The 22366-nt window shown below is 46.1% G+C and overlaps 1 protein-coding gene and 1 pseudogene across 2 annotated transcripts in view; both read left to right on the top strand.

Annotated features, from left to right (window-relative positions):
• Positions 1 to 22366, top strand: part of LOC146072536 (uncharacterized) — a 57689-nt gene that overhangs the window by 17796 nt on the left and 17527 nt on the right. The window contains exons 2-3 of one of the 2 annotated variants that reach the window (XM_083179762.1): positions 1509 to 1683; positions 18343 to 18774. In XM_083179762.1, coding sequence (XP_083035888.1) covers positions 1539 to 1683; positions 18343 to 18774 — 577 coding nt within the window. In that variant the 5' untranslated portion in view covers positions 1509 to 1538. Of the gene's footprint in view, positions 1 to 1461; positions 1684 to 18342; positions 18775 to 22366 lie in introns of both variants that reach the window. The other variant, XM_083179761.1, reaches the window with a different exon arrangement.
• On the top strand, positions 21400 to 21810 carry LOC146072169 (eukaryotic translation initiation factor 3 subunit K pseudogene; annotated as a pseudogene).

Below are 22366 nucleotides of genomic sequence, written 5' to 3'. Positions count from 1 at the left end.
ACTAGACTGTGGCCTCTTAAAATACCCAGGATTAAAACATCCTCCGGACCGTGTATTCCACATCCGTATCAAAGAATTCCAGCGCTGAGGACTAAAAATACCACATGGTTTTAAGATAAATCTCCCACTGGCACAACAGCTTCACAGGAAAACACGCCGTTTGAGTTGTTAGTACAGAGTCACGAGACCTCCGGCAGTGTCCAACAGCGTCGGATGCGACTCCGTTCCCGGCGGCTTCTCCGTGGCTGGGTCAGTGGGGGAACTCCTTGCGTCCCTCGACACCTTGCTGAACCCGACAATGGAGACGCAAGTCTCCTCAAGTTCCTATACATATATATATGTACATATGGCTGTTATAATTGTAATCCACAAATAGGCCAGACAATGATTGCTGAAGGTATCAGCCTGTCACCTATGGCAAGTATGGGAGATGATCACTCAGTGGAGGACTGGGAGTCCTGCGATGCCGCTGCTGATAACCGGTTGCCGTGGAGAGAGTGCAGCAGACTGGTGGAGTGGCTGAGTTTCACCTTTATGCTGCCTGTATAAACACTCAGCCGACAATTAGAATCAGTTTCCTCAGCGGCTGCAGGTGTTTGTGTCCTCTCCCTCCTTTCTGTCAAGGTCATGTAATAAGGTATTTGGATGAGTGCTTTAGCAATCGTAATTAGTAGTAATATATCGGGTCCCCCCTCCTGGTCACTAACGCGTTTATCAAAGAGTCTCTTTGATAAACGCGTTGGTTACCAGGTGGACAGATGTATTTATCTATAACCTCATCTATAACCTCAGTGCCCCCTGTTGCATACATATATAAGCAGTGCAGTAGAGAGCCTGGCTGGGCCCAGGTACTATTCAGGGGGCGTTGCCTAATCATTTGAGGCGTGACCAAATGGGGTAATGGGGATCTCACTGGCCCCTCCAGCTGACCTCAGCCCAGGTAATTAGTATACCATCACCCCACTTGGCACCAATGTATATAAGGTATCCTAGTGTCACAATAAAGGTGTGTACACACGCATCGATTTAATTTTGATTCAATTTGTTTTCAATTTTTTCTAATTCCACCCCCTTTCGATTTGGCCTTTTGCTTTCCATTCGATTTCACATTTGATCTTCACTTTTGCATTCGATATTGATTTCGATTTACATTCAAGGCACAATGTACACATTTGATTTACTGGATCGAATTAGATAATTCCTTGCCTGTACAGTCTGTTTTTATTTTTGATATAGAGAAAACAAATCGAATCGAATGCGGATCGAAAGCATCTTAAAAATTGTTCGATTTCAATTCGATTATGCAAAATCGAATCGAAAACCTATCATATCAAAGCGCGTGTACACCCCTTTATAGTTAGCACAAACTGACCCAGTACTTGTTAATATCTGTACTGCCATACGAATATGATATATTTGCCTGTTAATATTAACCCATTAAATACTTTTGTTATTTTGCAGTAACGATTTTATTTGACGAAGGAATAATTACCTGCCGTTTTCCACAGGAAGAGAAATACACTTGGTACACCTATGGAATGAAATACTATGGTTTATATTATTACAAGACTGATGTACATGGGAAAGAATATCAGGTTCCATCTGGTGGTGGAATATTTGCTTGTGAACCACAAAAAGTAACTTATTGTAAACGTAACATATTTATTGTCCCATCAATTAAAGGTAGGTAACATTTGTATATAAAAATTTATAAAACTGCCAACCCGTGTGCACTTAAGTCTAATGAAAATGCAAGTCACCAAACTTCCTACAGAATAATCAAAGACACACTATGGGTGACATTCTATGCTTTGTGATAAATGCGCATGTTTTTTTAGCGCACCACATCGCCGCAAATCGCACTTTCTCAAATCGCACTTTTCAGTAATAATTCGCATATTTAATGTGATGCGTTTTGGAGGCTGAAAAGTGCGAAGAGGTGCGATTTGCGGCGAAGTGGTGCGCTGTCTTTAGACTTTCTCGGCTCCTGATTGGCCAGAAATCATTCTGAATACAGACGTCGAGGAAGAAACATCTCTGCGCCTGTGAAAGTCCTGCGAGCCGGGTACCAGATGGGAGCAGCGCTTCTGCCGGAGAGGATGCCGAGGACGTCGCCGGGGACCAGGTGAGTAGGATTTCCTTCCTTAGGTACCCCTGGGGACTACCTCGGATCCTGGACCCGGATTCTTCAGCCCAGTAGCCCCGGAACCCCAGGACCAGCCCCGGAACCAGGACCAAGGCCCCGGAACCGGACTCTTATGCCCTGGAGCCCCGGAGCCCGGACCCAGGATCCAGGGACCGACCTACGGGCTCAAGGTAGGTAAGTATCAGTGTGTGTGTGTTATGTGTGTATTAAAGTTTTATTTTTCAGTGTGTCAGTGTGTTTTCTTTAACTATTTTTTGTACTGTAGAACTACAAGTGCCAGCGGGCCCTTTAATGCCCCGCATGCTGGGACTTGGGGTTCTCCAAGTCCCAGCATGCGGGGTAGGCTTTCTGGGACTCATAGTTCGCCAGTAGAAAACAATAGTTTTTATTCTTTTTTTTACACAATCCATCAGCCCGATGCCCACCGCCCAGGGGCATCGGGTACAGCCCCGGACTATCAGCATGGGCTGGTAAGTCCTGGAGGGGGGGTCCCCACTTCCCCAGGACCCCTGCCCATGCTGACCAGCCAGGGGGTTAATGCTTTGGCCGCGGGAGCTTATATAATAAGTTTCCCCCGGCTGTGGCATTACCCTGCTGGCTGATTGGGTCCGGTGCTGGTTCTTAAAATACGGGGGACCCCTAGTCATTTTGTCCCCCGTATTTTGGGAACCAGCGCCGGACCTTGAGCCTGGTGCTGGTTTCATTAAATCAAGGGGACCCCTATTTGTCGGGGACCCTGATTTTATGTCACCAGCACAGGCTCAGTGAGCCCGGGGCTGGTTATGCTCTGGCGGGGGACCCCGCGCTCGTTTTTTTTTTATTTTAACCGTTTTTTTTATTTTTAACACCAGAACCCTGCACAGAACATTGCGATTTGTGCAGGGTTCTGGCTACTTCGCCAAAGAGAACCTGGTCTGAAATAAGTGCGTTAATTAGACACCTAAAAAGTGCGATTTGCAAATGCGCATTGCATTAAATAAGCGAGTTGTATACTGTTCTGTACGAAAACATCTGGATGCGATAAAAATGCAAATTAATCTCGCACTTTTAGTCCGCATACCTTAACGCACATAATATGCGATTTCACTCCCTTAGCGCATCCCATTAAATTGGCGATTTCACGGAAAAATGCGATATCGCCATTTTGTGGTCTAATTAACGCAAAAAAAAACAGATCTCATCCCATAGAATGTCACCCTACATTCTTCCGCATTGCCGCTTTCCAGAAACATGGGGTAAATTTACAAAGATGGGAATTCTACTGCAGATGGGAAATTGCCGGTAGCAACCAATCAGATTCTACTTCTTATTTATTTAGGACCTTCTAGAAGATAACAGGTAGAATATGATTGGTTACTATGGGTAACATCCCATCTTCAATAGAACTCCCATCTTTTTACCCCCATGTGTCCTTGTATTAATATCCAGGGATGGATTTCCCACCAGGCCTGTGCGGCACCTGCTGGGAGCAGCAAGGCATCACTCCCCCTTATGGGTCGCAGGGGGCTGGGTCTGCCGGAGAGGGGGATCAAGGGGATGGGGGTCATGAATCATGGGAGGGGGAGTTATGGGGGAGCTGCAAATCGCAGGAGGGAGGGAGGGACAGAGGTCTGTGAATCGTGGGAGGAGGAGCGCTCTCTCTTTCTCCCTCCACCCTCACTCTATCAGTGCTCTCCCCCCTCTCTCTGCGCTCTCCCTCTCTCTGTGCTCCCTCCCTCTTTCACTGCGATCCAAAGGTCCTGATTTATGTTTTTGCTGGTGGGTGCTCAAGCCAAAAATATAGAGTGGCTTCATGGGGAAGGGGTGTGGCCACAAAATAATACCAATTTATATTACGGAGCACAGTTATCTCCAATATTCAAATTACAGCAACAGAGTTCCACATACATAAATGCCACCACAGTACAGGTACATAAATGCCCCCACAGTGCAGGTTCATAAATGCCCCCACAGTGCAGGTACTCCGCGGACAGAATACACTCATCCTGGCATACTGTTTCCCAGGTGGCGGGTCCAGCAATGTGGGTGCTGCAGCCGCAAATTAGCAAGTTAATATTGCGGCCCAGCAGCGGGATTCGGGCCAGAGGGTGCTCATCAATTTCCGTGGGTGCTCAGGCCCTTAAGCACCCACAGAATCGGCACCTATGCTGCGATCCCTCTGTCTCTGCATTCCCCCTCTCTGCGCTCTCTCTCTGCTTCCTCTCTCTGCACTCCCTCTCTGTCTTAGCCGCATGTCTACTATACTGTTAATAATATGTTTATATAACTGGCCATATATCTAGCCAATTATTAGAATTAGTACATATAAAGAAGAGTTGAACATATATGCACTTATTTCCATAATATAAGCTATATAACAATATACTGTAGCAACTGTTTAACCTTTTGCAATATACTGCATGGAATAAATATGGTAACATTAGAATATATATGCAGTGTAATTATAGACTGGAGCAGGGGCGGAACTACCGGCGGTGCAGCTGGTGTATTGCATCGAAGCCCGCGGCAACGAAAGGGCCCACACCCCTGGACTTTATTCAAGAATCCCATCCTGGGATTCTTAATAATGTCCACCACTGTGGGCCCTTTCATTGCCGCGGGATCCGGGGATTCCAGCTAGCCCCAGAGATCAGTGACAGCAGTCAGGTGCCAGGTCAACTCTCAGAACAGGGCTCCGTCAGGAGCAGCCAGAGCCAGATTGTTGTAAGCAGAGAGAGCTAATGGTGGTAGATGTGCTCGGCACTTCACTGTTATGCTGAGCACATCTATCACCATTATTCCTCCACTATTCCTCCTCTCTCCTGTTTCCCATTATTCCTCTTCTCTCCTGTCTCCCACTATTCCTCCTCTCTCCTGTTTCCCACTATTCCTGTTCTCTCATGTTTCCCACTATTCCTCCTGTTCTATCTCCCACTATACCTCATATCTCTCACTATTCCTCTTCTCTCCTATCTCCCACTATTCCTCCTCTCTCCTGTTTCCCACTATTCCTCCTCTTCTATCTCCCACTATACCTCCTATCTCTCACTATTCCTCCTCTCTCCTGTCTCCCACTATTCCTCTTCTCTCCTATCTCCCACTATTCCTCCTCTCTCCTGTCTCTCACTATTCCTCTTCTCTCCTGTCTCCCACTATTCCTCCTCTCTCCTGTTTCCCACTATTCCTCCTCTTCTATCTCCCACTATACCTCCTATCTCTCACTATTCCTCCTCTTTCCTGTCTCTCACTATTCCTCCTCTCTCCTGCTCTACAACCCTTGCAATAACATTGTGGCTTCATCCATACTCCTCTACCTGACCACACCAGTGCCCCGTCATTTTGTCTGGATTTGCCCCTGCATTAGAGTACAGTAGCCAGCCAGGCAAAGCAGGCCCATAACTAAGGAGGGGGCAATTCTTTAGTAGTGCAGAGATGTATGCAGCGTATTTGGGGATGTAGTGCAGTGATGTATGCAGCGTATTTTGGGATGTGGTGCAGTGATGTACAGTATGCAGCGTATTTGAGATGTAGTGTAGCAAGGTATGCGGCATATCTTGTAATGTAGTGTAGCGATATATTGCAGCATATTGTGGTGATGTGTAGCAATGGAGGGGCATATTGGTGAGACACTGGGGGCATTTGAGGTACACAGGGGGTCATGTGCAAAATGCTGTGCAATTACTATGGGTAGTTAAACCCCAACCTTGGAACATGACATACACCTTGAAAAAGCTGTACAGGTGACAGCGAACAGTGGTGCAAGCAGCTACTTTTTATCCTCACCCTCCCCATCACTAGTCCTGCTATTGTGGTACCACTGCAGGTAAGAAATACTCCAGGAGCAACCTGAAAATTTTAAATTGGCATCATGGGAGACAGGCATATTCAGCCTGCTGCCAACAAACAGCCTACTGCAGTCTCACCAAAGGAAAGCCATCTTGCCAACAGCTTACATTGAGACCCTTTCCCCAATACTGTATCATCTCAGACAGACTGGCTCCAAAAAACGGGACTTTACCCAAACCTAAGTGACGGATGTGACTATATTGCACAATTTAATGAACCTTTTATTATGTCATTCATTTATGAAATGCATTCTTTTTAGTTCATGTAATTTATATTTTGTTGCTTTTTAAATTATATATATTTTTAAATTTAAGAAAAAAAGTGCAGCATACCCTATCTTTTACTTGTGACCTATTACTAGGGGATTGACACCCACCATAATTTGCTGCTGCTTGGGCGAAGCATCTCAATCTCTAAAGCACCTCTCACAGATAACTTGTTATCTTTTTCTTTTTATTCATAAATCTACGGGGCCCATTCAGACCCTTCAATTCGACCCTTTCCTTGATTTTTGGGGTTTGCACATGTGTGTGTTTATGCACATATGCAAACCCTGCGAGCGGACGGCTTTGGTGAGTTTCACACTCGCCGTGCCTTTCACGCCAAATGGGATGGACAGGGGGCTGGTGCAGTGGAATGTCCAGCATATGGGCCTCCCCCTAAAAATGGAAGGCATTCCCCTGGGAACATGACATCAGTACCCACCCTATTTTTGGCCATCTCTGACAGTAATTAAAGTCAGTTCAAACTGTGTTCTGCGACTTAGGGGCATATTCAATCCCCTGCCGCTATTTCCGACGGGGGAAATAGTGGTGGGTGCCTATTCAATTCTGTCTTTCCCTATAGCATTGAAGAGGCATCTCGGCAGAAGGGGCCTGACTTTAAAAGCTGTCGGTCCCGTTTTGCAGAGAACGGCTGTGGATTGTCGAGCCCACGGCCGTTTCTCGCAGTCACGCTGCCTTTTCGCCGATCGACAGGCAAGACATTTAATCCCACCTGACAGTAAAACTTTATTACATACGGAACCCATACATCCATACATACCTATGTTGATAGAAGATCGGTCCCCTTGTCCAGTAGAATCCAAAGTGGGGAACCTGTGAAAGCAAAATATACTCACAACGCTGATCTTCGGGGCTTCTCCGGACCCTCTGCAATGCTCTCCGGTGTCTGGGGGCGGGTTTGTTTACATCCGGAGCTCCGCCCCCAGCCCGGGACTAAGCCCCACCAGCCAATCATGGTCCGGGAAAAGCATGAAGTCCCGGTCTGGGAGCGGAGCTCCGGATGTAAACAAACCCGCCCCCAGACACCGTACTGCATTGCGTAGGGTACGGAGAAGCCCTGAAGATCAGCGTTGTGAGTATATTTTGCTTTCACAGGTTCCCCATTTTGGATTCTACAGGACAAGGGGACCGATCTTCTATCAACATAGGGATGTATGGGCTCCGTATGTAATAAAGTTTTACTGTCAGTATGTATGTGTTTTTATTTAACTATTTGTACTGCTGGGGCACTACTAGTCCCAGCGGGCCCTTTATTGCCCACATGCTGGGACTTGTGGTTCTCCAAGTCCCTGCATGTGGTGCAGGCTTGCTGGGACTCATAGTTCCACAGCAGTATACAATAGTTCTTTCTTTTTACACCAATAATCAGCTCGATGCCCACCACCCAGGGGCATCGAGGATAGCCCCGGGCTTCAGCATGGGCAGGTAAGTTCTGGAGGGGGGACCCCTTCTTTGGGGGGGTCCCCACTTCCCCAGGACCCCTGCTGACTGGTCAGGGGGACAATGCTTTGGCCGGGGGCACTTGTATAAAAAGTCTTCCCCCGGCTGTGGCATTACCCTGCTGGCTGGTTGGGCCCGGTGCTGGTTCTTGAAATACGGGGGACCCCTACTCATTTTGTCCCCCGTATTTTGGGAACCAGGATCGGCCCTTGGGCCTGGTGCTCGTTTGATAAAATCCAGGGAACCCCAACTTGTTTGTTCCTGTAATTTTATGAAACCAGGACCGGCTCTTTGAGCTCGGGGCTGGTTATGCTCAGGAGGGGGGACCCCCCCACACCGTTTTTTTCCACTTTTTTGTTTGCATTATCTGTGCATATTTCTGACAAATTTGCCAGTCAGAACCTGGTCTATTTGTTTTGCGATTTTTAGTAACCTTTACTAAAAATCGCATCCCATTAAATAGACGATTTGTATACTTTTTAATGGGAAAACATCTGGATGCGGTTTTTAGTTTTACTAAAAATCGCACCTTCAAAATTTTTTTTCCGAAAATCGCACCCTATAAAATATGTGATTTTCGGAAAATGGCCGAAAACAGCAGTTTTTGCAAAAAAATAAATAAAAAGAAAAAAGCACCCTATTAAATTTCACCCCTGGTGCTGAAGTTCAGAACATGGTAACCCCTGGGCTAGCAGTTTTACTATACATGTTGACTTATATTGGGAATATTAACCTGTGGCAAGCGAAGTGGTGTGAGCCACCTTGCCTGGAGCATGTTGAGTGCACACATTTTAATGTACTGAACATTTGTCAAGATGTTCTGAAGCAGTTTACTTATACTTATACAGGAGGCCTTATGTTCTCAACTTTTTTTTTTTTATAAATTCTTTATTTTAAAATTTTTTTTTATGAGAATACAAATTTTCCATCAATCAATAACAGAAATATTGAACATCAAATATTAGGAAAACCTTTAGAAGACATAACATGGCCACGAAACATACAGATGGCAATCTTCACAAGACAGACATTAACTGTAGTAGTATAGACAATATCATCCATATTTTCGCAACATCAAAATATGTAAGCATTTAAACATTTTTGCAGGAAGGTAGTTAAGTATATAACGAGAAAGGAGACAGAAAGGACAGAGAGGACAGAGGCCCTTATTCTGGTTGGTGCGGCCGGAGCCGCACACGGTGCTCCGGCCGCACAAACCAATCCCCGCCCACGAGACGGATCGCCACGGCCGTCCGTACACGGACGGCTGGCGATCCGCATAAAAATGGTGGGGCGTACGCCTCCACCATGGTGGGAGCTGCCCCCTGCATTCGATGGTCGTCGACCATCGAAGGCAGGGCCGCACGCCACAGCAGCTCCCGCAAGCTGAGACCACACGGACAATCGTCCGTGTGATAGCTTGTATGGGGGCTAAGAGCTAACATCCGGCGACGTCAGCTTTCCGCCCCCATCAGTGGCGTCATACCCTGATTAGCATGCATACGCCCCGCGTTTGCATGGGAACGCCCATGAAACGCGGGGCGTATACATAGGGAAATGAGGGTATGAAGCCCCTCACGCCCCTATACGCCCCCTTTGCGGCGGACGAAATACGTCTGCGGCGAATGGGGCTGCACATGCGCAGATTGACCTCTGCGCATGTGCAGACTAAAAACATCGGCGGTACGGCCGCACGCGGGCCGTACCGTCCGATTCAGAATAAGGGCCAGAGAGGGGAGGGGGGTATGCTCGTAGAAGCGTGGATCGAGGTTCTGTCCAGCTATCAGTTGTTTCTAGCCCTCGTATGGAATGTCTTAGGGTCCAATCTTGTCCAGGACTTCCCTGGTGTGGCGATGCTTTTGTAGGTTCTAAGGAATTAGACTTTTATAGGAGGAGGTATTTTTAAAAACAGACCAGGCATTCCAGACGTGTGTGTATGTGGGAAATTTCTCAGGTGTAAAATAGTAAATGTCATCCATTGACATGTAGAAGTCCATGCGACGGCACGACTCCAACAACGAGGGGGGGGGGGGGGCTTCGGTGAGCACCAGTGGACCGGAAGTACTGCCCTAGCCGCGTTATTTATGTGTCTCAGTAAGGACTTTTTGTATTTAAATATGGGCATGCTTGAATGCGATAATCGCCAAAAGTCAGGACCCGTTGGGACAGGGTGGCCCAGGATCTCAATAGCCAATTTCTTTATGCTATCCCAAAAAGGTACTATCAAGGGGGAAATTTACAAAAGGAAATTTGTAAAAAAATAGGTGTATTTGTATCCAGAAATACACTTATTTTTGACATTTACTATCCCGAAAATACTGCAATTCGTAGTCGTATTGATGTGCTATCAATACGACTACGAATTGCCGTATTTTCGGCATAGTATATGTCACAAATAAGTGTATTTCTGGATACAAATACACCTATTTTTTACAAATTTCCTTTAGTAAATTTCCCCCCCAAATGGCAATCCCACCATATATGGAGTAAGGTTCCCTGTTCCCGTCCACATCTCCAACATAGCGGGGACACACCCTTATAAAATGTATGTAAAGTATTTGGGCAGCGGTACCATCTAGTTAGTAACTTATATTGAGTCTCAACCACTTCCAGACTGGCCCAACAGACACTAGAGGTTTGATATATCTTGTCCCAATTAACTTTGATCTGTTTGGAGACGAAGTCTTTCTCCCAGGCTCCCTGGTATGATGGCTCCGGCGGCATAATTAAGAACGGACAACAGCAGCTGATATATAGTGGATATTACATGTGTGGGTGGTTGTTGTTGGGAGCATAATCTCTCAAAGGGTGTGCGTGCTCTCCCCAGTGCCCGAAGACCTCCCATTGAAGTGGCAAAGTGTCGAACCTGAAGATAAAACCAGTGATCCGACTTATCTAACCCCTTATTCGCTGCCAGTGTCTCAAATGGTGTGTACGCCCCTGTGGAGATCAAATGGTGCATTCTGTTGATTCCTGCTAGTTTCCAGGAAACAGGTTGTCCCGAGCTGCCCGGGGGAAATTTGGGATTATAAACAATGGGCGTCATTGGGGATAATAGCGAGGTGAGTTTTAGTTTCACTCTTAGCTTCCCCCATAGTTTTAACATTGGGCCAACTAACGGGTGGGAATAGTATCCCACAGTTGAGCACCAAGGTATATATTTGAGTTGTAACCCAGTGGATTTAGATTCAATAGACACCCATTGTTTATTTGAAGATTCTCGTGACCATTCCATCACCCTGCTAAGCAGAGATGCCTGATAGTAGGCCGAGATCAAGGGGAGTTGCCTACCTCCTTGTGTCTTGTTTCTAAATAGAATCTGGTGTTTGAATCTCGGCTTCCTTCCTCCCCAAACGAAATCCCGAACTACGTTATGTGTTGTTGAGAGAAAGTGTGCGGGGAGGGATATCGGTAGTGTCTGAAATAAATATAGGAGTCTTAGGAAGGGTGTTCATTTTGATAACATTTATGCGGCCTAGCCAGGTAAGTTTCAGTCCTCGCCATTTCACCAGCTCCCCACGTATCTTGTTTAATATAGGGCTGTAATTCAAGGAGAATAGTTTGTCTAGTTTGTTTGGAATCTGTACCCCTAGGTACTGCAGATGGGTCGGGTGCCATTTAAAAGGAAAGGATGCAGAAAGGGCAGAAATCATCTCCTCCGAGGCAGTGACATTCAGGGCAGTGGATTTAGAATAATTAATCTTGAAGTTGGATAATTTGTAGAAACGATCAAATTCAGGCATGAGATTCGGGAGGGAAATCCCTGGATTTGTGATGACCGCCAGGAGATCATCCGCAAAGAGTGCCAGACGATATTCCTGGTCTCCCACCCGCACACCGGAAATATTTGGATTGGCCCTAATCGCTCTTGCTAGAGCTTCCATACAAAGGACAAATATAAGTGGCGAGAGGGGGCAGCCTTGACGAGTTCCGTTTTTTATGTGGATTGTATTTGATAAAACTCCATTCACTCTTACCTTCGCTGAAGGGGCTTTATATAATGCTAATATTTTGTTCAGGAAACCCTCTCCCAGTCCCAACCATTTCAAGACACCTTCCATAAAATCCCAGTCGATCCTGTCAAATGCTTTTTCAGCATCTGTCGAAAGGAGGACCAGTGGGGTGTCAGTGGAAGTTGCATGAGAGATCAGATCAATTATCTTTATCGTATTGTCCCTTGCCTCCCTTCCCGAGACAAAGCCCACCTGGTCAGAATGGATCAGGGTTGGGAGTAGCGGTTTAAGCCTTTCTGCAATCAGCTTAGCATAAAGCTTAACATCGACATTGAGAAGGGAAATGGGCCTATAGCTAGCCGGTAGGCATGGGTCTTTCCCCTCTTTGGGAATGACAGTAATATGTGCTTCCAGTGACTGGTTTGAAAACTGCTTAGCAGCTGATACTGCATTGAATGCTTGTATAAACATGGGGACTAGGCAGTCTTGGAATGTTTTATAGTATGAGATTGGGAATCCGTCAGGCCCTGGGCTCTTCCCATTTGGGGAGGATTTTATGGCAGCCAGTAATTCAGATTCTGTAAAGGGAGCTTCCAAAGCTGATGCCACTGCCTCGGGGAGAGTCGGATAATCTATTGATTCTAGAAATTGGTTGATCGCTAAACTGTGTTCTGCATGCGTTGAGTCTGGGTTCATCTGGGTAAGATTATAAAGCTCGGAGTAGTAACTGGAAAAAATCTCAGCCATATCTGTGTTGGTTGAACAGAGGACTCCTGCGGGGTTCTTCATTTTTTCAATATAGGTCGCAGATCTCTGTGCTCTTAGGGCTCTGGCTAGTGTTTTACCCGGCTTAACTCCCCATCTATAATGCGTGTGTCTGCATTGCCGATATGCTCTCTTCACTCCATCATCTAGCAGGGTGTTGAGCTCGGATCTAGCAGTCTGCAAATGAACCAGTGTGTCAGGGTCTCCATTATTTTTATGTGTCATTTCTAAGAGTCTTATCTTAGAGAGCAAAGCGTCTCTACATTCTAGTTTTTGTTTTTTAAGAAAAGACCCTAGCTGTATACATTGACCTCTAATCACACATTTGTGTGCTTCCCACACTGTTAGGGGGCAGACTTCAGGGGACATATTTAATGAGATATACTCATCTATAGATTTCATAAGCTGGGACTTGCAGTAAGAGTCTGTCAGCAATTGATTATTTAGCCTCCAATGCCAAACTCGAGGTGAGGGCTGCTGTATATGTAGTGTCAGGGTGATGGGGGCGTGATCGGAACCCACAATTTGTCCAATAGAAGGCTCTTTCAGAAGCTCTAGATGGGAATGGTTGACACAAAAGTAATCTATACGTGAATATGTATTGTGGGGAGAGGAATAAAACGTGTAGTCCCTCTCCTTTGGATGTAGCAATCTCCACGTGTCTATTAACTGAAAGTCATGTAGAATTGATCGGAATCTCCTCGCCTCCCTCAGAGAGGAGTGGGGGGCCCCTGCGAAGTATCCAAAACAGGTTCTATGGCCCAGTTAAAGTCCCCGCCCACTACCAGTACTCAATAAGTGGCTCTAGAGTTTCTAATGTTGTGCGGAGGAATCGAGTTTGGCCCTGGTTGGGTAAGTATAAATTAATAAAGGTGTATTGTTGGGAAGCAATCTTTGCTTTCACAAGAAGGCCTCTACCATCACCTATGGGGGTTTCCTGAATATTAGTAAGTTGTAATTGGTTAGAAAAAAGGATGGCAACCCCTCTGGCCTTGGCACTCGAGCAATTGTTGAAATATCCTGTTGGGAAATATTTGGAGGATAGGCGTGGGGCAGCCCCTTGCTTGAAATGTGTTTCCTGTAGGAAAGCGACATCTACCCTGTCAACATGTAGGGTATGCAATAAGCGGGAGCATTTTTCGGGTATATTAAGACCCTTGACATTATTTGAAAACAATTTCAGGACAGCCATTTGAGAGTAATTTTCACATAGATCATATTTTCAAAGAAGACCCACAGGCCCTCCCCCAAGTAAGATGGGGAAAAAAGGAAGAAAGGAAAAGAAAATGAAAGGATGAAAATTGGAGAAGGTAACAGAAAAAACAACATGAAGAAAGCAAGTATATATCTTAATCTAACATCTAATGAGAGTACCAAATGGAAAGTCTGCTCAAGAAGCCATGGGTTACCAGCCGGCACCATGGTCAACAAATCGACAGCAGAACGGGGGGTGTATGGGGTTAAGGCAAACCGGGACACCAGGTCGTATTCCCAGCTGATTAGGGAGCCAACGCAGCGGTTGGTATCCCTGTCCAAGTGTAAGAAACAGGTAGCCCGTGTTACACGGGGACCAACTTTTAAGTAAATGGTGATATGAAGTTATAAGCAAAACAAAAGTAGCAATCAAGAGCCCAGGGCGGCTAAAGGGTGTGGACTTAAGGGTAAATCTCCCAGGCCTAGGCGGACTCCGAAACAGCTTATCCTATAATAGGCAACCTTATACAACTATGATTCAATCTGCTATCTATTAGTTCCTTGCCTAGAAAGCAGTGGCTACGTTGTCGATACCACTGAGAGATAAGTAGTAAAAACATCACAGACATCTACATTACCACAAGAGTCCGATCAGGGAGAGCCCAGCAACAAAAGAGGACCAGTTCGTATTTAGTCCTAGTTCAGGATGTTGTAGTATTTTCTCCCGAAGGAGGTCTTCGTCCCCTGCGCCCAGTCGATCGAATCCTCTGCCAGCCTTCCAGACGTAATAGTGGCATAGCCGATGTGGGTGATGAATCAAAGGGAGAGAGCCAATCTGGTAGGGACAATGGAGGTAGATTCAGGGAGGCACAGAAAGCTGGAACATCTTCTAAGCTGTGGATGCCCAGAGATACACCTTCGTGAGAGACCTGGATGCGGAGGGGAAATCCCCAACGGAACTTGATCCCTTTTTTACGCAGTTCTTTAGTTAGGGGACGTACATACGCCTTTGTTGTAGGGTATGCCACGAAAGGTCCTGAAAAACCTGTATCGGTGTGCCATTGAATTGAATGTCCATGGTCTGTCGCGCACGTTGCAATATCTTTTCTTTAACGGTAAAGTAATGTAGGCGGCATATAATGTCTCTAGGGCGTTCTGAGGGCAATCCCATAGGGCACAAAGCTCTATGGGCCTGGTCAAATTGTATCAGATCCTTTGGATTTGCGTCCAAGAGCTCATTGAAGATTTTGGTAAGAGCATCTATTATACCATCCTGTGGGACGTCTTCTGGCACGCCCCTTATCCTGAGGTTGTTATGACGGCCCCTATTGTCCAGATCAACCAGCCTCTACTGCATATCCAACAGCACCCGCGTCTGCTTTTGAAGCATCTTCTCCATCCCTAAGAGCTTAGCCTCCGTCGTATCTTCTCTGTCTTCCAAGTCTGCTACCCGAGTTCCCACTTGGGTCAGGTCAGTTTGAATGGCCACCTACAAATCAGCTATCTACAGCGTCCCCCAGGCTCCCTAACAGGAGCAGACTCTGGCTGCCGAGCGCCAGGACTTCCGTCCTGCTGACCTCTATTTGATTTTGAATAGTGTCCTGCAGCCTCTTTTCTATGTTAAGAATTTCCTCTCTGGTGGGTAGAGAGCGGAGGTGATTCAAAATTTTTCTGTTCATCTGTTTTATTATGGCAGGGAGGGGGGGCAGATGATGTCACCCTTCTGGTGGGTGTAGATATGCAGGTGCCCAGTGGGTGTTGTGAGGCAGGTAGAGGGAGAGTCACAGCTGGGTTATGGCAGTACAGAGGGCTGTATTCGCCCTGGTCACCTACAAATCAGCTATCTACAGCGTCCCCCAGGCTCCCTAACAGGAGCAGACTCTGGCTGCCGAGCGCCAGGACTTCCGTCCTGCTGACCTCTATTTGATTTTGAATAGTGTCCTGCAGCCTCTTTTCTATGTTAAGAATTTCCTCTCTGGTGGGTAGAGAGCGGAGGTGATTCAAAATTTCCGAGATCTCTGGATTCCCTGCCTGAGATTGGGATGGTAGAGAGGGGGATCGGGGTTCAGGAGTGTGTAGGTCCTCTGAACAGTCAGAAGCCATTGGAGACTGAAGCCATCTGAACTGAGAGGGATGTCTGTTAAGTTGAGTGGGCGCCAAAGAGGTTGTGAAAAGCAGCGGTTTTGGAGGGTTTGGCGGGGGTCGCCTTTGTTGATTTAGTCGATCTGCGATTTGTCATAGGGCAGGCAGAAAGCTCATCACCATTTAATGCAGTATGGCATTGGACATAATCAAAGGAAGTGAGGCATCACGGTTCACCACTCCCCATCATGGTGCAGCCATGTTCACAGACAGACGGCCCACATCAATAAGAATATGTGGGCAACCTCTGCCCCGTATTGGGATGTATCTTCACAGGTATACCAGGTACTATCCCCTATGTTGGGTCTACAGCCTTGCACCTGTCTAACCCTGAGTCCAGTCGCAGTTTTCTCAAGTCATCACAAGGGGGAGCCCAGAGACCAGGAATGCAATGCAGAAAGGGACACAGCAGTTTCAGGCCATAGAACAAAAAAGTGGTACAGTGAATACTGAGAGGTTCTGGTGACCTGGACTGTATGCAGTGCAGTCTTTTATGTATATCCCAGGACCAGCGTTGGCAACCCACTTCCGGCAGCTCACTCGGGGAAGGCAGAAGGGCAACGAGGGGCAGAGAGTAGAGGGGTCAGGGATTTCAGGCCGGAGCTCAGCAAGCTGTGCCTTTTTTTTTTATTATTTGTTCTGTGCTGGTTTTTCTGTTCATCTGTTTTATTATGGCAGGGAGGGGGGGCAGATGATGTCACCCTTCTGGTGGGTGTAGATATGCAGGTGCCCAGTGGGTGTTGTGAGGCAGGTAGAGGGAGAGTCACAGCTGGGTTATGGCAGTACAGAGGGCTGTATTCGCCCTGGTCACCTACAAATCAGCTATCTACAGCGTCCCCCAGGCTCCCTAACAGGAGCAGACTCTGGCTGCCGAGCGCCAGGACTTCCGTCCTGCTGACCTGTGATACAGCCTGCAGCCGCCGGCGCACTGTCAGCCCCAGCAGTCCCGGGTCCCACTTCACTTTCAGGGCAGCAGGGGCACTCACTGCAGGTCTGGAGGGTGTAGGGGAGCGAGCAGAGACGGCTCCAACCCCCTGCAGGCGCCGCCGGTCGAAACGATGGGCTCCGGCGTCACGGAGCTCAGCGCCCGGGGAAGCTTCAAACTCTAGGCCCCGGCTCCAGGAGAGGACCAAGGCCGCAATCCGCAGAAGCCGTTAGAACGGCTTCCCGACTCCGCGGCCGCAAGCTGCAGGTATGAGATGGAGCGGGGGGGGGGGGGGGGGGGACCAGGGAGTGAAGGGGGCTGTCTGGATGGTCGTTGGCCAGCCCTAGAAGGAGCTCCGGGAAAACACTGCTCGCTGAGATGGCCGCCAAGCCACGCCCCATGTTCTCAACTTTAATAGACATTGGGCTCAATACTACATTTTGTTATCTTTTCAAAGACTGCCAAGTGAATTTGTCAAAATAGGTGTAAAAATTACCAAGCAAACATTTTTAATGAATCATAATGACCTGTAATGTTTACATTTATAGAGGAAATATAATTTTTTTTGCACAAATTTTTTTTAAATTACATTTATATAACAAATGTAAAGCGATGTTGGCATTTTTAGCGGATATTTTAAACATCTCTAACAGAGATGTTGGAACTCAAAATGTTAAATGTTTGCTTAATGTTTATGCCTATTTAGCTGCTTTAATCAGTACAAGCCTGGAGGATATTATTATTGCATTTTGGGCCTTCCTGCAATCCTCAGTATATTCCTGGACATTGTTGATACTATTATAATTGACTTAAAGTTATTCAGTTACAGTACATCTATTTTGTAACACTAGACCTAACTTACGTATTGCTTCTGTGTAGGCAGCAATAGCAGCTCCAGAGGCTGAACTACCATTGGTGCAGCAAGTGCAGTGCACCGGGTCCCCTAAGGCGCCTACTGCTACCCCTGTCACCTTGTTTCTGTCACACACTGTTTTCCTTGTCACACTCCCCCTCCCCCTGCCTCTCCATTTTACCCTCTGCCTCCCCCTGTCACCCGCTACCATGTTGTATATTGTGAACTTGGGTTGGGTGGGGGAGGGGAGCCCAAATTATACTTTTGCACCAGGACCCACCACCTACAATTTTCGGCACGGAGCAGCTCCAACCACATCTGAATCAGGCCCAGTGCATACATACCTCTCAACATTACCTTATTAGAAAATGGGACTCCAGAAAGGAGTCCCCCCTATTTATATCACACTGGGTGCGTGCCCAGCGGCTGCCCCAGACTGTCCCCCGACCCCCTGCACTGTAAATAGATGGCAGTGTTCTCCCACAACTCCCCCCCCCCCCAAAAAAAAAAAATAATAATAAAAAAATAAAGGATTTTTATCTGACAGTCAGTGTAATCCCATTATTACAGGGATCGACACAAATATATCATAATAATTATAGTAAACTATGAAACTACTTTAGTTTATCTTTAGTTGTTTAAATTTTAATTAACGTGTCAGGCACCTATTATTTCGTCTTTGCTTCCCCTCGTGTTAAAACTGGTTCCCCTAGTGGAGTATAACTTTATCTAACCCTACATGTCAGCAGTCCCAACTTTGTTTTTAGTTTATTTTATCTACTCATTTTTTGTCAATCTTCCTCTATTGTTTGCAGGCAAAGCAGAACATAAGCCAGAAGAAAATGACAGAAATAGTACAATAGGAGTTGGTCAAAATGTCAGTTTCTCCTGTCAGCCCAAAGGATCATTCTCATACATTGCATTCTGGATAGCTGTGTATCCTAATGGAACAAATCAGTGTTTACTCTCAAATGAAGTACAGAGAGAAAATGATGACTTTAACTCTACATCTAATAAATTTTGCCATCGTACAACGGGAATTCAAGAACGGTTACGTGATTTCAATTCATCAAAGCCCAGGGATAAACTTCAATACCTTAATATGACTATGACAAGCATTGCAACCTCTGACAGCGGTCACTACTTATGTGTCATATATTTATGGATGAATGGTTCATATGGATGGTTAGTTGCAAATAACCAATCACTTCAAGTAACTGGAAATCAAGATACAAAGTCTGGTGCAGGTATGTAATCATCATTCTCTTCTACAGATAAATCTGCTAGGTGTACAAACTGGGGTAATCTTAGCCACATTGTAAATGCTATATGCACATATTATGTGGGCTGGTCACTGCATGATACCCTCACACAAGTGCCTCGTCTGGGTATAGCAGTTTGTTCTGTTCACGCGGGATGCAGTTGAAATACCGGCAGTCGGAATCCCGGTGGTCGAAATCCCTACGCCGGAATCCCGACCGCCGAAATCCAGGCACTTTGTATAAATTAGAGTAAATTAGTGTGCCGAGTGTAGCGAGGCACCGGGCCCGCTGCGTGACGCGCGCAGCGACCCCACCAATGACACGGTTATGGAACAAAGGGTCGACAGTGTCTAAGGAAATAGTCAATAGGTTGACACCAAATGGTGGACATGAACAAGGGGGGTGATTCTAATCACTAAGCTCCCCTGTGTGTTCATGCAGCGGAGCAATACATTTTTATGCACACATGCAGCCGCTTGGTGCGAGCGGGCGTGACAAACTACTTGTTCCCCATCCCGTTAGCACCTAGCAGTGCCGGCGAGGACCATAGAGTGGCTGCGAGGGGCTGTGCCCATGTTAAGTCCAGCGTTTCTTGGGCGTCCCCATGTAAGACACCAGAGAGGTGCAAAATCATTCATTGGTCGGCGACCATCGAATGATTTTTGTCCCTGCACGCAAGGCTCCGATAGGATGTTTACGCTAAACATCTATTTGCATGCATGTGGGGATATTTGGCGTGCAGGGGGCAGTTGTTTATGCGGGCGGCATTAAAATGATACGCAAAGCTGCGAATTTCGCAGCTTTGTGTGTCAACCAGAATGACCTCCAAGGTCAACATAGACAAAATGTCGGCATAAGCAAAAGGTCGATATGGCAATGGTCAACCTCATGAAAAGATCAACATCAGTTTACATTTGTTCATTTGTAGATCATCAAATGGACCACAAAGTTGTGTATTGCACCCCCTTAAATGGCTCCCTTCACGTGCAATACTATTCCCTATCTCAGAATGGTAAAGTATGAAAAAGTAGAAAGGAAAAGGTCACCCTGCAGGTGCACAGGTGCTCTCATTATTCACTGACACATTTTAAAAGATCCACAGGTGGAGCTAATTATTTCACTTGTAAACCTATGTGGAAACCTAGAAAACATGCACTGTTTGGGGTCCTGGGGACCAAGTTTGAGAACCTATGGTCAGCCAGGTCAGCATAGCCATATCCCTAACCTCTTAGGAAAGTGGGATTCAAGATATTATGAAAAAGTCATTAAAATATTAATTGTGTGTGAAACTACAAGCATGTCCATGACTACATGAGCATTCTGATGCTTGCAAGACACTTGTAGTCTCCCAACTGTAATTTGGTGGAACAGCCCCTAGTTTTGGAGAACTGAACCATCAGCCCCTTTCTTGCATTCTAATCTGAACAAATACAAAAGTTACCCATGGTTTGTATGTTTCTTAAATTCAAATTATTTATTTTTATGCATGGTGCATGCATGGTACTGGAGAACGGGCTGGTGTTGATAATTCCATAAACTGAACTATTGCTTTAATATCGTAAACATAAAACATTAATCAAATACCCATAATTTTAGGGAGCCTAGGATGAGCCCCAGTTATAGTCTAGTCTAGTTTATTCAGGCCTAGCAAATCAGCCAGGCCCTTGCCAAACATACTTGTGTGATATTTCTCATAATGAGATACAGTACTTACCTACTCCCCCGCTCTTCATCTGGTCGCGTGTAGGAGCATCTGCGAAAAGTATGTGGGCTGGTCAGGGGTGCGATCATGTCATACAGTCCCTGTATTGTGTGTGTGTGTGTGTGTATGCGCAATGCCAGATTAAGGTCTAATGGGCCTGAAGATGAAAATCATCAAGGGCTTATTATGCGCAATAATAGGGTTGTGGCCAGCACCTAATGATGTGGGAAGCGTAACCAGTGTTCTGTTTGGGTGGTCTGCTCATGGGTGTGTCTTTATACTTTCAACTAATTATCTATCTATCTATCTATCTATCTATCTATCTATCTATCTATCTATCTATCTATCTATATATATATATATATACAAGACAGGAACAAAGTGCGCTCAAAGGTGCAAGTACACAACTTTTTACACAATATAGAAATTTAATAAAAGCCAACAACACGGCTCGTAAAAAAATACAGTGATGATACAGTCATGTATTGGAATCAAGTTTTGACAGAATGTGTGGTAATTCAATACAACAGCAGGCCCAACGCGTTTCGTCACCCACGTGACTTCCTCAGGGGCAATCGATGACTTGATTATCAAGGCTGTAATTGTTCCAAAAGGACTGGAAGTGACAGGTCTCAAGGAGATCCCCCAGATACAGGATCTGTCTTATTGGATGTTCCTCCTGATGAGTCTGGTCAATCATACACTTGCAGAGCGTGAAGTCGGTGTGTGGCAGGTTGGTGAGGGCTTTGAGGAGGATCTGTGCGGTGACTGTAGTCTGGAAGAAGGCTGGGTTGAACTGATACAGCTTTAGCACAGCCAGGTTTGCTTCCAGATCATAAGCGTTTTCCTTAGCCTGTGTCTCAACATAACGTTCTAGAGTTGCCAAGTTTTCTGGATTGTACCTGTCTATGCCTCGGAGTAACGTCCCCACATTTGCTCTCATCTGTTCAAATGTGGGGACGTTACTCCGAGGCATAGACAGGTACAATCCAGAAAACTTGGCAACTCTAGAACGTTATGTTGAGACACAGGCTAAGGAAAACGCTTATGATCTGGAAGCAAACCTGGCTGTGCTAAAGCTGTATCAGTTCAACCCAGCCTTCTTCCAGACTACAGTCACCGCACAGATCCTCCTCAAAGCCCTCACCAACCTGCCACACACCGACTTCACGCTCTGCAAGTGTATGATTGACCAGACTCATCAGGAGGAACGTCCAATAAGACAGATCCTGTATCTGGGGGATCTCCTTGAGACCTGTCACTTCCAGTCCTTTTGGAACAATTACAGCCTTGATAATCAAGTCATCGATTGCCCCTGAGGAAGTCACGTGGGTGACGAAACGCGTTGGGCCTGCTGTTGTATTGAATTACCACACATTCTGTCAAAACTTGATTCCAATACATGACTGTATCATCACTGTATTTTTTTACGAGCCGTGTTGTTGGCTTTTATTAAATTTCTATATTGTGTAAAAAGTTGTGTACTTGCACCTTTGAGCGCACTCTGTTCCTGTCTTGTATTTCTATTTGTTTTGGGTCTCAGCTAACGGGGGACTCTCAGAGTTGCTGCTACTCTTGATTGGGCGCGGATCTCTGGGTACTTCTGTCATATATATATATATATATATATATATGCACTCACAGATATTGCCAGGTGCCCTCCAAAGGTGCAGATGTCCTAAAATACTTGCAGGGTGAGGCGGCGCTCCAGTCATAAAAAAAATACCGAAAGCCAAAACTTGGTAGACAACATTTCAGCACCTTTTATGTGGTCACCTAAGTTTACCACACCATATACCCCTTATACAAATCATGCAACACAATAGTAACCCCCTTATACTGTACTTGCCTCTTACACATTATGCCACATGGAAT

This window comes from Crinia signifera, chromosome 4, assembly GCF_055691185.1.
Source record: "Crinia signifera chromosome 4, ASM5569118v1, whole genome shotgun sequence".
Classification (NCBI taxonomy): domain Eukaryota; kingdom Metazoa; phylum Chordata; class Amphibia; order Anura; family Myobatrachidae; genus Crinia; species Crinia signifera.
This window is presented reverse-complemented; position numbering and strand designations above follow the sequence as displayed.